Source organism: Urocitellus parryii, chromosome 3, assembly GCF_045843805.1.
Source record: "Urocitellus parryii isolate mUroPar1 chromosome 3, mUroPar1.hap1, whole genome shotgun sequence".
NCBI lineage: Eukaryota > Metazoa > Chordata > Mammalia > Rodentia > Sciuridae > Urocitellus > Urocitellus parryii.
The window spans coordinates 14,142,756-14,158,643 of NC_135533.1; the positions used below are offsets into that span (position 1 = coordinate 14,142,756).

Below are 15,888 nucleotides of genomic sequence, written 5' to 3' on the forward strand. Positions count from 1 at the left end.
CTGACTAGGAAAGAAAAAGTCTGAAATAATTAATAAGAAATAGAGACTGAGCCAGAAACTAGATAAAAAGGGGAGTGCCTGATAGGTCTTTTAATCCTGATAGGAGCGGAACTGAACAACTGAAAAATGTCCTCCGTTTCTTATTTTTAAATTTTTTGTTTGTTGTAGATGGACACAATATCTTCATTTATTTATTTATTTATTAAAAATATTTATTTATTTATGTATCTTTAGTTTTAGGTGGATACTTAGTTTGTTTTTATGTGGTGGTGAGGATCAAATCCAGTGCCTCACACATGCCAGGCAAGCGCTCCATCACTGAGCTACAACCCCGGCACCCTCCTTCTTTTTTTTAAGGGGGAGTACATCAAAGTCAGGGATAAGGTTTTAAGATTTCAGTGGGAGGAGTCTTGCTTCTCCATGTGGCAGTAAACATGTTGATTGGCATTTTGTCAAGCCACACCCATCCCTGAGAAGCTGTGTGGTTCCTGCTGGTCACTCCATCTCCCATGATGCTGTGCTGAACTTGTGACAGAGCTAGGTAGGAAGTTACATGAATTAGGCATTCCCAAACCAGCAAAGTTGTTCCTTTTCACCAAAGGAAAAAGTACCATTCAAAGCTGAGATTTGAATCCAAATATCTGACTCTAAAATCCAAGTCCCCAATACCAGACTTTCCTGCCTAATGCCTTCTACATTCTTTTAGTTCACGCATAGTTCACATATAGTTGACGGATGGCTTCCGGCATACCACCATGATGCAAACATTTGAAAGCACCTTACACAGGGGCTGGGGTGTAGCTCAGTGTTAGAGTGTTTGCCTATCACATGAGAGGTCCTGGATTCCATCCCTAGTATAAGAAAAAGAAAGGAAGGGAGAGAGGGAAAGAGGAAGGGAAGAGAAGAAAATGAAGCCAAAAGCACTTATAAGAAATAGAATGAGCTTAGTCTTGGACAGAGTCTCAAGATTTCTAAAATCCTGGAGAAGAATTTGGAATATTGTATTGCAATGAAGTAATGAAATAATGAGGAGGCAGTTTCCAGGTTACCTCAGGTTCTTCAGGTTACTTCAAAAATTAAAATAACAAAAACAACATAATTATCAGTACAACTTTCAGATACAATTAATTTCAGCCATTCAGAAATGAATTCATGTTAAATAATTAGAGCAAGAGAAAAAGCTAAGATTAAAAAAAAAAACCTAAGGGAAGTGAGTAAAGTTAGGTGAAACTGTGTTGGAAAGAGGGATGATATTAGTGGGTTGGGCAAGGCAGTCCTCTTGAGGGAAAATATGAGAGCAGCCAGTGAGGTAAATACTTTTGATAAAAACCTATAAATCTGATTAGGTATTTTAATAATTAATAGTAATTCTAGGTATTTAAGAAAGGAGGTTTTTAATTAAAATAATTTTTCAGGAAAGTGATTGTTCTAGTGTATAGTTTGAATTAAGAGGAAATTAAGTGGAGGATGAAAGTCAACTGGTAAATTAACATCTGAAATTAGGGCTGTTTTAAGGAATGAAAAGAGGTACATATCTAAGAAATATTAAAATCCTAGATTTAGAATAAGAATAGTTCAAGTATTTCTCAGTATGTTCAAATGTAGTAGAAAAATCTCTTAAAGAGTGATAGTAATTGCATATAAATGGATTTAGGATCAAAAAACACATTTTACCGAGTCCTATTTAAATTCCAAATGTTGAAGAAAAGGGAAGAATGGATAGGTTTAGGAAGTGGTATATGAAGATTAAAACTTAATTTGCAGGCTGGGGCAGTAGCTCAGTGGCAGAGCACTTGCCTTCCATGTGTGAGGCACTGGGTTCAATCCTTAGTACCACATAAAATTGAAACAAAGGCAATCTGCCCATTACTACTACAAAAAAAAAATTTAAAAAACTTTTTCTTACATAGTAGGAATTCAGTTATACCTAAAGCTGAAATCAGTATAAACATATTATTTAGAAAGTTAGAGACAAATAACTGGGTGGTGGTGGGGAAACAGTTGTCAGAATTGCAAATTTTAGCTATGTACTCAGAATAATTGAAAGCAGGGTCTTGGACAGATATGTTTGTACCGTATTCGTAGCAGCATTATTCACAATAGCCCAAAGGAAGGAGCAACGCAAGAGTCCATCAGTGGATGAATGGATAAACAAACTGGTACATAGAGTATATAAAATGGTTATTCTGACACATGCTACAACATAGATGAACTTTGAAGGTATTTTGCTAAGTGAAATAAACCAGTCACAAAAGGACAAGTATGATCCCATTCATATGAGGTTCTTAGAGACGGAAAGCAGAATAATGGCTGTCAGGAGCTGGGGAAAAGGGAGGATGGGAAGTTAGTGGTTAATAGGGGCAGATGAAGACGTTCTGGAGATGGATGTGGTGCTGATTGCATAGCAGTGTGACAGTACAGAATGCCCCTGAATTGTATACTTAAAAGTGGTTAAGATGGCAAATTTTATGTAATGTGTTTCCACAGGGTAAGTGGTTGCCTTTGAAAAATGGGTATCAGGGATGGGAAAGAGTAGACTGCTGCTTTTCATGATATTCTTATTTAATTTTTAAAACTACATAGATGTATGGTCCATAAGAAATTACCAGGAGGAAAAAGTACCAAACTCAAGTACCATTGCATAGGTAATCCTTAGAGAAGATAGCTTTGGCTTAGGGTAGAGCCGAGGTTCCCATGTGGCAGTCGAAGTTAAGGAGAAATAAAAGAAAGGCAGAAGAATTAATATAATTAGATAGGAGAAAAAAAATCTCCTTTGTTTTCACATTATCAGGGTGGGTTTTGAATCATTCAAAATCTTAATAAAATGTTTAAAATATTAACTAAATTCTGTGTATTCATTATTTCTAGAAGGCTGTAACATTTCATTATTGTATCTGGATATTTAGTCATTTTGCTGTAATACACTTTCTTTAATATATTTAACATGAAAAAAAATAAGGACAAAAACTGCAAAAATGTGTGGCTTTGATTTTTTTTAAATTTTTTTTTATAGTTGTAGATGGATAGCATACCTTTATTTATTTGTTTATTTTTATGTGGTGCTGAGGATCAAACCCAGTGCCTCACATATGCTAGGAAAGCATTCTGCCACTGAGCTACAGTCCCAGCCCTGTGACTTTGATTTAAAAAGTAAATATTGGGCTGGGGTTGTGGTTTGATGGTAGAGCACTTGCCTAGCATGTGTGAGTCACTGGGTTTAATCCTCAGCACCACATATAAACAAATAAATGTCCATCAACAACTAAATATATATGTATATACATATATAAAGTAAGTATTGATTTACACAAATATGTACGTAAAAAGAATTTTTCATTGGAAAGAACTGGAAGCAGCCTGAATAGCTACCTACCAGTAAGTATTAGGCCAGTAATTCATGATATACCCCTACACAGCTATTAGTATAATACTGGAAATCAAGGGAATGTGTTCACAGTATATTACATAGAGAAGAGATGGGGAAACCAAGGCTTTGATTTGGTCTTTTTCTTTTCTGTGATTAAATGGAATAGTTTTTGTTTTCTAAGAGTATTTTTATGGCTGAATAGTCAAGTCTATATATAGTAGCCTTTTTCTTAAAATACATTCTGAATCTAATTCTTAAAGGAAGAAAATGGCAAACCAGTTAAATCTCAGGGAATTCCTACTGTGTGTCCAGTTTCACGATCCTCAAATGAAGCAACTTCCCCATACCATTCCCGACGAAAGATGAGGAAACTTCGAGATCATAATAATATTCGAACTCCTTCTAACCTAGACATCTTAGAGCTCCATACAAGGGAAGTTCTTAAAAGATTAGAGATGTGTCCATGGGAAGAGGTAAGTATTACACTTCATGATGAGAAAAATAAACCCAGTTGTTTGTTAAAGTTTTTTAAAGGGGTAATAAAATTTATATTATCAATTATTCTTGTTGTTATTTGCTGTAGAATTGTAGGGGTCAACAAATATTTTTGTCTGGGGGCAAGGTGGGGTTCCTAATCTTTCTAGGCATCAGTGTCATGTTAGGATGAATAGACCTCATTCATTTGCTGACATGTTTATTGAGTGTTTACCAAGTACCCTGTACTCTCTTAGGTTCTAGAGAAGTTGCCAGAGTAAGCAAAAATTAAGTCCCTGTCCTTATGAAACTTCATCAGAGTTCAAGTACAAAAATTGGGAGGCAAAAATATATACTAAAATAATGTAATTTCAGATGCCAAGTGTTTTGAAGGACAATAGAATAAATAGTCATGGTGACTAGCTGCTTTAGCTGGTATGGTAGGAGAGCCTCTCAGGTGGAGATGTTTGAACTGACATCTTATTAACAGGAAGTTGTCATGTAGATACACAAATTTGGGGAATAGTATTGCAGGTTGGGGAAGAGCAAATGCACAAACCTGTCCTTGAGCCAACGGCACCAGCCTGGCTGACTACCTGACTAGGAGACTATTAGAATAAACCCTTTAAAATCAGAGAAATGCTGGCCTATTGGACAGAAGGGAGAGTGAGAGGTAGTAATAAGATCAATGCAGCACCATTTAAAACATGATAATGAATTTGTGATGAGATCTGTGTCATCTATGATTTTATATTTTAAGAACAGGATAGATAGTAATCCACAATGAATAAGGTAGAGGAATCACTAGATTAAAACATTTAAAAAGGGGCTGGGGATGTGGCTCAAGCGGTAGCACGCTCGTCTGGCATGCGTGCGGCCTGGGTTCGATCCTCAGCACCACATACAAACAAAGATGTTGTGTCTGCCGAAAAACTGAAAAATAAATATTAAAAAAAAAACCATTAAAAAAATTACATACAAATTATGACCTTCTTAAATATTTTAAATTGGACATAATTACATTGTTTTGAGAGTATGCTGTTCTAAGCCAGGCACAGCGGCATACATCTGTAATACCGGGGCTCAGGAGGCTGAGGGTCATTGGTTAAATGCCCCTGAGTTCAACCCCCAGTACCAAAAAACCCCAAAACAAAATATTGTACTAAACCTACTTAAGTCATAGCCCTCTGGGGAAGTTTTAGCTTATTACAAAAGGTTCTACTTATTTTTAAGGAAAAATATCTCAGAAAGGAAATAATTTTTATACATTAAAAACAAGCTACTGGAGGGCTGGGGTTGTGGCTCAGCGGTAGAGCACTTGCCTAGCATGTGCGAGGCCCTGGGTTCTATCCTTAGCACCACATAAAAATAAATAAAATAAAGGTATTGTGTATAATTAAAAAATAAATATTAAAAAAAAAGCTACTGGGGTTGGAATTGTGACTCAGTGGTAGAACACTTGCCTAGCGTGTGTGAGGCAATGGGTTTGATTCTCAGAACTGCATATATATAAATAAAACAAAGGTTCATTGACAACTAAAATAAATAAATAAATAAGAGCGAATAAAATGAGCTACCATCGTGTCTTTCTTCACCTCATGGCCTCCATGCCTAGTGATAATGGTGTGGATGCTAATAGTGCCTCATGGGAAGACAGATATGAGGTCAAGGTAAGGGTAAGTGGGAAGGCCCAGCAGTTACACTTTAGCAGGAAGAAGCAGAAGAGAATAAAAAAAAATCTAAGACCGTATTGCCCCTTCTTTTCAGCTTCTGCAGGAGTGGAGCTTTCTTTGGATTTGCTTTATGCATATTTTACATTCTGCTTTACAAAATGTATTTTATTGTCAATGGCCCTCCCAAAAGATGAACCATCCTCATGCCTTAACTTGAAGAACTCTGGAATATGGGATTGCTGCATGTTTCCAAACCCAGGCAGCTGCCTGTCACTCTGCATGGCAGGGCTATGGGGAAATAGCAGTCTCCTGTCTTCCTTCAGTGGAGCAGGTGTGCCTGAGGTTAAGTCAGTTCTATTTTTATACTTTAAGGACATCTTGAGCTCTAAACTGAATGGAAAATTCAACAAACATCTCCAACCATCTTCCACGGTACCTGAATGGAGAGCAAAAGATAATGATCTACGACTACTGCTGACAAATGGAAGAATAATTAAGTATGTACAATAGATCAGGTATCAAACAGATAATTTTTGTTGGATTCCCTTTGTTCTTGCACTGCCTTGTCCATACTGCTGGTGTTGACTATAGTATGGGGAAAGTGTCTCAGTTCTCTGCTCTGTAAATGAAGTGGGAGGGAATACATAGTCTTGCATTATTTCTGATTTGTTTTTCCCCAATAATACAGAGATGAGAGACAGCCCTTTGCAGATCAGAGTCTTTACACAGCAGATAGTGAAAATGAAGAGGATAAGAGAAGGACAAAGAAGACCATTATGAAGACAGAAGAGAGTTCAAGAATAGACAGGACAGAAAGTGAAGAATCTCGAAAACCACTTAACAGTACGTTTGCTGTAATAGTCATTTTAAAGTTCTCTTTATTCGTATAACAATTGATAAAGAAACTTACTAATGTTAAAATTCTTAGGTTTATAATAGGATTGAAAGTGTGTTCCTCATACTGTTCTGAAAAATCAGAAGTATGTCTGAATAGGGAAGTGCTAAATGTGAATACCAATGAGGTATAATGGCCAGGGATGTATCAGTGAGAGGGTTCGTGTGGGTAAGTGAGACCCATGTCTAGTCAGTTTTAAAGTCACACGAAAACTCATATGTTTTATGGATCTTTACATATATAGTTTTAGCATGCATATATGATTGGCTGACCTGAAGCTACTTGGAATCCTTGTTCTGTAGTTTTATTTTATTGCCTCTTGATAGGAAGGCCTCTACTAGGTTGTTAATTGATTATCATCAAATAAAATAGCATTATCAGATGCCAAAGTAATACATCCTTCTCCTTCAGATCTTTTTTTCTTGAATAAAGTCAATTTCTCAACATCTGTCAAGATTTCCATATGCCCTTCTATTTTAAAAAGTAGTAAAAAAAAAAATTGCAGTATTTTAGCACTTGATAAGTAAATGTTCCGGATAATGAGTATTATTTAATGCATGTTGAATATCTCAGATCCTGCTAATTCCATGTAAATTTGGTATATGTATACCGTTGTTGACTTTGCCTTTGTTCACATGCCAGTGAAAAGGCAGCTGATCAACAAGAATGGAAGAAATGGTGCTGTGTGACAGTGCCTCATGGGAAAAACAGACAGTAGGAAAGCCCTGTTTATAATAAGCTCGTTAAATTCACGTCTCTGGGAATGCATTTTAGGGTTCAGAGAATTATCTTTTTGTTTTCTGTTGAGAGAACTAATGCAAAAGGAGAAGTAAAGGTTTCTTAACAGCTTACTTTAGTTTTGAAGGTTGTTTTCTAGAAAGAAATGTAGTTAATTCACTCAAGTAAGGAATATAAATATAATCATCTTCAATAAATACCAGAACCAAATGACTCCTTTGATATAAGGGGAGTAAACAAGGACAGGGTAGGGACGAAGAGCTTGAGAAGAAGATTTACATTAAACAGGGATGAGAGGTGGGAGGGAAAGGGAGTGAGAAGGGAAATCGCATGGTAATGGAAGGCGATCCTCAGGGTTATACAAAAATGACATATAAGAGGAAAGGAGGGGTAAGACAAGATAATACAAATGGAAGAAATGATCTACAGTAGAAGGGGTAGAGAGAGAAAAGGGGAAGGGAGGGGAGGGGAGGGGAGGGGAGGGGGGATAGTAGAGAATAGGACAGACAGCAGAATACATCAGACAAGAGAAAGGCAATATGTCAATCAATGGAAGGGTAACTGATGTGATACAGCAATCTGTATACGGGGTAAAATTGGGAGTTCATAACCCACTTGAATCAAACTGTGAAATATGATGTATTAAGAACTATGTAATGTTTTGAATGACCAACAATAAAAAAAAAAAAAATAAAGTTAAAAAAAAAAAAAAAAAAAAAAGAAACTTCCAGAATCACACAAGGGCATACACATACACAAAAAAAAAAAAATAAATAAATAAATAAATAAATAAATACCAGACATTTTAAGAAATACCTCAGTCTGTATCTTGGTTAATTATGGAGAAAGATGGGAGAGATGAGGAGAAAATGAAAGTAGAGAAAAAGTAGGCTAGGTATTGTGAAGCAAGGTAGACTTTGGAAACTACTTGCCACCTTGTTCATAAAGTTCTAATGCTTTTTTTTTTCTTCCATCCTTTGTCTTATTCATCAGGGTTTTTTACAAGTGTGAAATCAGAACTCAGGAATAGATCATCAGAATATTCTGATATTTCTGATTCAGAAGACTCTGGAGCTGATTGCACTGCACTGGTATGCTCGAAACCCTGTGACTTCCGTCATTTGATGAGAGATAAGCATCCATGGACTTCACCTAGGAGGAAGTCAAATAATAGCCCATCCCAAAGCTTGTCTGTCTGACCTGTGCAATGCAGGGTCTTCCTATAGTTATTTTATACACACATATTCTGTGACTATCCAGCTTTTGTCCAGTTTTGAAAAGGGTTGACAACTTCTCTGCCTATATTATTCTTAGATTGATTGTATTTTTCACAAATATGTTTTATATTTTATTATTCCTTAAAATCCATATAGTGTGTTTTTAAATTTAGGTTGTATGTTACCATAGCTACTGGAGATTTCACTTTTTTTCATATGAAACATTGAAGTAATTCTATGGTAATTAAGATTCTAAAAAAAAAAAAAGATTCTAACTTTCTCTGGATGGATGAAATCTTTTTTGATTAGTTTGTACAACCTTGATCAATTTCTTAGATGACTTTGTTTCCATTTAATTATTTATTATCTCAGAAAATTAATTTTACCACTGAGGAGTCCGAAAGTTCAGGCGATGAAAAGAAACAAGAAATAACATCAAATTTTGAGGAATCTAATGGGATGAGGAACTTCCTACAAAAGAGTCAGAAGCCATCTAGAAGTGAAATTCCAATTAAAAGGTGGGCTTGCTGATGATAGTATTTGTTTTACATTGTGATATAAATGCAATGAAGACTTTTTTTAATTTAAAGTTTTTTTTTTTTACTTATATATTTCATGAGAAAACATATTCTTTTCTCTTTGGATGACCTTCTCCTTAGGGAATGTCCTACCTCGACAAGCACAGAGGAAGAAGCTATTCAGGGCATGCTGTCTATGGCAGGGTTGCGCTATTCCACGTGTTTACAAAGGCAGATGCAAAGCACAGACTGCGGTGGTGAGAAGAACTCTCTCCAGGATCCTAACAGCTGCCACAGCAGTAACCATGAAGTTAGGCAGTTGTATCGCTATGATAAACCAGTAGAATATGGTAAGAAACATAAATTATTAAGTCTCTGAAAATATATGATCCCCAATTTAATAGCTCTATAATCCTAGTTTAGGTTAGAGATTGTATGAATAAAGACTATTTGTTACGCATCTTTAGTTTAACATGGTGTTAAGAAAATTCACTAAAAAAATATATAGCACTGACAGACAAATCATGTAATATGTGAGCATAAGAACACAAAATATGAATGACCTAGGTCTGAGAATTGCGTTCACTGGCACAGCTTTGCCTTTGCTCTTGCAAGACTGGAGTTTCCTTTTCACTACTGTTAGGTTGACCAGTTGGAAGGAATATTTTGGTCTCTTAAATGGTCTGCTTAGCTAAAACAGTCAACCTTTTTTTTTCCTTTTATGAGAGGGAAAACAAGTTTTGAACTGTTTCTAATTGAGGATATTCTTTCTCCTCCTTGAAAAGGAAGAATTAGGAAAGAGTAGACTCAATGGCATGTAAGTGATGCCACCTAGTGTTTTCTTCTCTGTGCCTCCAGAGAAAAATTTTGTTTGCCAAAAAGTCTGAGAAGGATTTGGGAGAACATAGTCCTGCATTAAGATTGAATGCCAGTGGTGTTCAGTTCCACATAAGTAAGAGTCAGCAGTGGACCAGGAGCTTGATATTCATTTCATTTATGGGATAGGTAATATTGATCCCATTTTACAGAGAAAAGAAATAAGATTTATTGAAGTTACTTGTTTGTGTGTGTGGTATTGGGAATTGAACTCAGGGGGTGCTCTACCACTTATTTTAAGATAGGGTCTCACAAAGTTGCCCAGGCTGGCCTTGAACTGTTGCCTTAACCTCCCAAGGTTGCTGTGGATATAGCTCTGTGGTGGAGCACTTGTCTAACATGCACGAGGCCCTGGGTTTTATCCCCAGTCCTGACAAAACAAAAAGTAAATGTAAAACAGACCAAATCTGGAATTACAGGCATGCACCACTGCACCTGCCTTAGTGAACTTATTTTAACTTGCTCATACTTTACATATACATAGATAGCTATTATTCAGAACTATTATAATTTGAACTTAGTATTATCTGATCCCAAAGTCGTTGAAGGTTAAATAGTTTGCCTAAAGTTTATTTGGTAATGGAAAAACTCATATTTAAATCTGGGTTTGTCTGTCCTTCCCTGTTCCATTTTTGTCTTATAATCTGATTGGTCCTTTAAAAAGAAAGCTCTTTTTATGGAAATAACTACAAAGTTCAAGCAAACACGTGCCTTTAATTCTGTATGGGAAAACATGCCATTTTTAGAGAGTATATTAACATTTGGTTTTACATCAACAATATGTGGCCATAGGTGTTCTAGCATCTGACATAAAACCTGTCATATAAAGAGTCTTTGAGAGAACTGAAAAAAGTAGTGACAAGTTTGGTTGTAAGCTGATAACTTGTTTTTGTTTTGAGAGGGAAAAAGTGTAATGAAAGTGAAGGTATATGAATAAATGTCTAAAGAATTAACAAAATAGTAAGCTAATTTTGTTCTTTAAAATCAAGTTTTTACAAAGATAATTCAATTAAAACTTCTCCCTAGGATACCATGTCAAGACTGAAGATCAAGACTTGAGGACTTCTTCCTGGGTTAAACAATTTGATAGAACTTCCAGATTTAATCCTCAGGTATATTTCAAGGTTGAAACATTAAAAGGAGATTTAAAATCATCATTATTTTGATTTCTAAAACTGTAACTGGTTATTAACTACTACCTCTAGGAAGCCAAAGAATGGCAGTTACATGCACATTTGAACAACTGTCCATTTTTAGAGATTCTGCTGTGATGCCTGATGCTTCAAGGCCTAAAGACAGAATGTGATATGGAAAAGAGTAACTTTTTCAAGAAAGAGTTGAAACCGTTGGCAGCGGTTGGCAAACTGTAAGGTTTTATCTGGTTAGAGTGAAAAATGAGGAAAAGAGCATCTCTTTTTCATCTCTGATATTGTCTCTTAAACATTTTGATACTAAATTTCTTTCAGGATTTGATGAAAGTTACAGATTATCTTTCCCCAAAAAATATTTAATTGACTTTTGCTTACATTTGCTAAATGGTGCGTGCTGCCATCACCAAATCTCCATTGACTACAAATTAAAAACCTCTGCTCTAAGACAGAAACTAGATGTTTTAGGATCTCAGCATATTTGTGCTTATACCATATACAATGAACCCCAAACAGTATTAAAACAAACAAACAACAACAACAACAAAAAAAACAAACTAAACCTACAGTAACACCAAACAAAGAACATGATAAGACCTTTTGCTGGGAGCCTTAGAAAATGGTAGCCAGAGAAAGAATCGGTGTTATCATGAAGTGGAGTGGGGCCCCTAAAACTCCCCAACCCCAATCATACTTAAGAAGGAAAGTAAATCAAGCAAATGCAGAAATACTGTAATTTCTCTCTTGTCTAAAAAAAAAAAACACTTTGAGGGGAATGGTGAGAGGAGGGGAGCTGAGTAGGCAGTTTAAGAAAAAGCGAAAGGAGACTCTCATGAATAAAGATTAGTGTTGTACTGATAGACCTCAGCAGGACTGGAAGTGTCTTCCAGAGCCTTGGGTTGAGTTGGAGGTGTGAACTTAAACTCTCCGAGGGGGAGATGTATGTGTGTGCACAGAAGAGGCAGTAAGACTCTGCCTCCATGAATTCAATATTTTTGATATCTAAGTAGTGGAATTATGGGTGGTTTTCTTTTCTTGGCTTGGCTTATCTGGATTTTCTAAATTTTAGTACTTTTGCAATAAGAAAAAGTCAGGTTTTTTGTGGCAATGTTTTTTTGTGGTGCTGGGCCTTGCACATGCAAGGCAAATGCTGTACCCCAAGTTTTTTTTTTTGTTGTTGTTGTTTAAAAAAAAAAAAAAAGGCTTTGTGTAATCTAGTTCTTTGAGCAGACGGATATGCTCCAGAGTCAAAGATCAAGTAAGAAATTTCTTACCTGTTACACTTCACTTTTTCAGTATGTGATTTTGTAGTGGATTTTGTAGTGGCTGGATATACAGTTTGTTACTTAGTAACATCAGAGGGATTTAGAATTAAAAATAAGCTATTATTTAAATCTGGCTTTTGTGTTTTGTATTGTCTTTGAAAATAAATGAAGAAGCAGAGGGCATATGATTAGCAAGATCACAGTAGAGCAAATCAAATTTCTTTTGTCTATAATCTAGAGAGATATTACAATGGCATGTCAAATTATAGGATTATGGTCTAGAATATTTGTTAGACTAATTTACAGCAATTCTGTATTTAATACTACTACTTTTGAAACGTATTTGATTAATGCAGAGTCAGATCAAATGTTTTTCATATTTCTTTCATACACATGTGTGCATAATTAAAGCTAGTTTCTGAAACATCACACTGAAGGGTACTCTTCAAGGCCAGTCTGTTCCTTTCTCCAGCTGGTCATGACCTTCTTAGTTAATTTCAAGACTCATTAGTTAGTAGTGTCTCCCTGCTTGAAGATTAACTCAATAGTCTTGAGAGACTGAAAGAGGAATTATAGTCAAATAAAAAACAGGCTTGGGGTTCTGGAATTAGGGATTTTTCTAGCAAATAAATACAGTGTAGATGAACCTTACAGAAGTTAAAGTCCTTTTTTTTTTTTTTTTTTTTGGTGGTACCGGGTATTGAACTCAGGCACTCAAAGTTAAGTTCCAAAAATATAGCACATTACATCGTGAGAGTTTTGTGGAAGCTGTGATGTGCTAAGGAAATGGTTGGGTCTCTGTGTCCCATCTTGTATCCCCCATGGCTCATGGAATGGCAGCAGACACCTCTGTTATCTCTCCCTCCCTCCTCCCCCTCTTCTTGACTTAGTTATAATGCAACTTCAAGACCTGGATTCTTCTGAACTATTAGATTTATTATGGATGGGATGACCATCATGAAGGGTGGTCATCTGTAGCTAATACATTAAGAAAACTAAAACTCAGTAATTTGTTTCTTTTCTCTCTTAACTTTGCTAATGTAAAGTTTGAATACCTCACTTATCATAAACCCTAAAAATTCAGCTTTGTTTCCTTTTTTTTTTTTCAGGACCTAAGCAGAAGCCAGAAATGCAACAAAAAGGAAGGTTCATCAGAAACCAGTCAGAAGGTGCAAAGTAGGAATTATATGGAGAGCAGTGGCTCAGGTCTTCAGAATGGAAAGTACATGCAGAATTCCAGCTTGCTTTCAGGGGCATGCCAGATGAGTAACGGCAGCCTAAGCCCAGAAAGGCCAGTTGGTGAAACTTCCTTTTCAGTGCCCCTTCACCCCACCAAGAGACCTGCATCAAATCCACCACCTATCAGCAACCAGGCAACAAAAGGTAAATTTTAAATATTTGCAGATTAAGTATATTTCTGACTGTGTTTGGTAGTAATGGCATCATTACTTCATTCAAGATGCTCACTATCTCATGAATTTTGACAGCTCTGTAATAGTATGCTCAAGCTACTGTGGGAACAAAGAAGGAAGTTACCTGGCCAACCCTGAAGATCAGGAGGAGGCAGATCCTAAAAGTAGATGATAAGGAGTTAACCAAGCTGAATTGGGGAATAGATAGAATAGACAGAAAGGAAGGCAGAGGAGAGAGCATGACCTAAGGTACCCAAGAAAGAACAGTTTGTGAGGTTTTGGTGAAATTGCAGTACATTTTGTAGCTGAAAACCATAGTTTGTTTAGAAAGAGGTTAGTCTTTACCCCAGCATGATGAGGGGGAAGAGTTTTAAACAGTGAAAGTCCATGGATTGGAGTCGTGGCTGAGTGGTAAAGCACTTGCATAGCACGCATGAGCCACTGGGTTCCATCCCCGACACCACATAAAAAAAAAAACAAAAAACAGTTGAAGTCCAAAAGTGTGGCTTGGTGTAGTCAAATGCCTAATGGGCTTGCTTACTGTAAAATTCTCTTTAAGTCTTTCTGTGCTGTCTGGTGAGTATGCTTTTCATTGTTGTTGCTGTTTTATAGGTAAACGTCCTAAAAAAGGAATGGCAACAGCCAAACAACGTCTTGGAAAGATCCTTAAGTTGAACAGAAATGGCCATGCACGTTTCTTTGTGTGACAGAGCCACTGTTGCAGCCACTCTTCACTTTGGAGACCAGTCTTGGGGTTCAGAAGCCTGGAGCTTCCATCACCCCCTGCCTGGAACATTTGCGTGTACAGTAAGAACACTGCCCGAAGAACAGAATGAACCTGATGCTGCATTTTCACTGTGCCACACCCACTCAGCAATAACCCTTTGGACCTGGTGGGGGAGAGGAAGAAGGAGGGTAGAACCTTAAAAAGAGACCTCGAACTGGAAAGGGTCTCTTGTCAGGGCTTGAATTTCATTTTGTTGTTGGTAGTGTCTTGATTTATTTTCAGTAGTAGGGTAAAGAATTATCAATAATTTATTTAACAGATTTTTTTAAAGTTAACAGCTTTTAAATTCTTTCTTTTTTAAAGCTATTTATTTGGAAGATTTCTGGAGAAATATCTCACTAATTTAGATTTAAGAATGTGAAGGTTTTTAAATTATTTTTGATAGTGTGTGTGTTACATGTGGGAAAGAGCCACAGTAACAGTAACTAGTCTGGACTCTTAAATTTGATATTCAGGTTAAAGTCTTAAACAGGGATTTGATGCATTAATTATTTTAAATTAAGATGTATATGAAAATCATTTTATTTTATATATTTCATGTGTTTTTTATAAGCTATTAGCTTCGCTTTTGCTAACATTCAAGGTGCATACTGTTATCCAGGTTGATTCCCTTATACCCCACCTTCCCTCTGCACCCCCCTGTCATTTTGTGATGACTCTTCAAGACTCTTCTCTTTGCAGGGAAATACTTCCATAGCCAATGTGTAAGAACTTCATAAAAGATCCCTCATTTCTCATTTCCTTTGTGGTTTTCTTCTAAATATAAAGAACTAGGCTTCTTATGTTTTCATTTCTGCTGATGATATCTGGGTCCCAAAGAGAACAGCTTTAATATCTTTTTCCTACTTGTGCGGAAAGTATTATAAGTTTGGTTAAATAGTCATGTTTGTATTTTTTCCAAATACATTTGTAACTACAGAGGGCCTTCTTCCTACTGTCGGTGTTGGAGGACAGGGCCAACGCCTGCTGCAAGGTTATATCTCATGATGCTTTTATTCTTTACACCTAATTTGTTGAAAAGTATGAATTGATGTAGGATATATAAATCTGCATAATAAGCCGTAATATAATAGGATTATACTATATTAAGTTGTATAGATGCAAGCATGTTGGAGTAGATCGTGTGTGTGTGTGTGTGTGTGTGTGTGTGTGTGTGTGTGTGTTTGTGTTTACTTTTGTGCATAATTATTTCATATATGGATTTGGAGTAAAATGGGTGCTTCTTTTTGCAGTTTCTTCCATATATCTTAACTTGACCAGTGTATACTTAGGTTAACTATCTGGTTGAACTTTAAGGTAATCATTTATCTCCTTTATGTACAATTTTTACTAAATATTAGTTTTCAGTTGCTTATCAGAGTTTCTGGTTTCCCTTCCCCACCCCCACCCATGGTATAAAAATAAATGATTGCTAGGGGTGAAGTGAAACTATTCCTAAGTCTGACAATATAGCATTTTACAAATTTCTACAAAGACAATATAGGCAAATAGGCTGGAATTTATTTTTATGGAGAAGAA

The 15,888-nt window shown here is 36.2% G+C and overlaps 1 protein-coding gene across 1 annotated transcript in view; it reads left to right on the forward strand.

Moving 5' to 3' along the window:
• The window catches only part of Kdm7a (lysine demethylase 7A), a 77,940-nt gene extending 62,835 nt beyond the window's left edge, over positions 1–15,105 (forward strand). The window contains exons 12-20 of the mRNA XM_077795928.1: positions 3,628–3,840; positions 5,887–6,011; positions 6,203–6,357; positions 8,141–8,238; positions 8,737–8,882; positions 9,024–9,232; positions 10,785–10,870; positions 13,281–13,554; positions 14,196–15,105. Coding sequence (XP_077652054.1) covers positions 3,628–3,840; positions 5,887–6,011; positions 6,203–6,357; positions 8,141–8,238; positions 8,737–8,882; positions 9,024–9,232; positions 10,785–10,870; positions 13,281–13,554; positions 14,196–14,290 — 1,401 coding nt within the window. The 3' untranslated portion in view covers positions 14,291–15,105. The remainder of the gene's footprint in view (positions 1–3,627; positions 3,841–5,886; positions 6,012–6,202; positions 6,358–8,140; positions 8,239–8,736; positions 8,883–9,023; positions 9,233–10,784; positions 10,871–13,280; positions 13,555–14,195) is intronic.
• Positions 15,106–15,888: the final 783 nt, after the last annotated feature.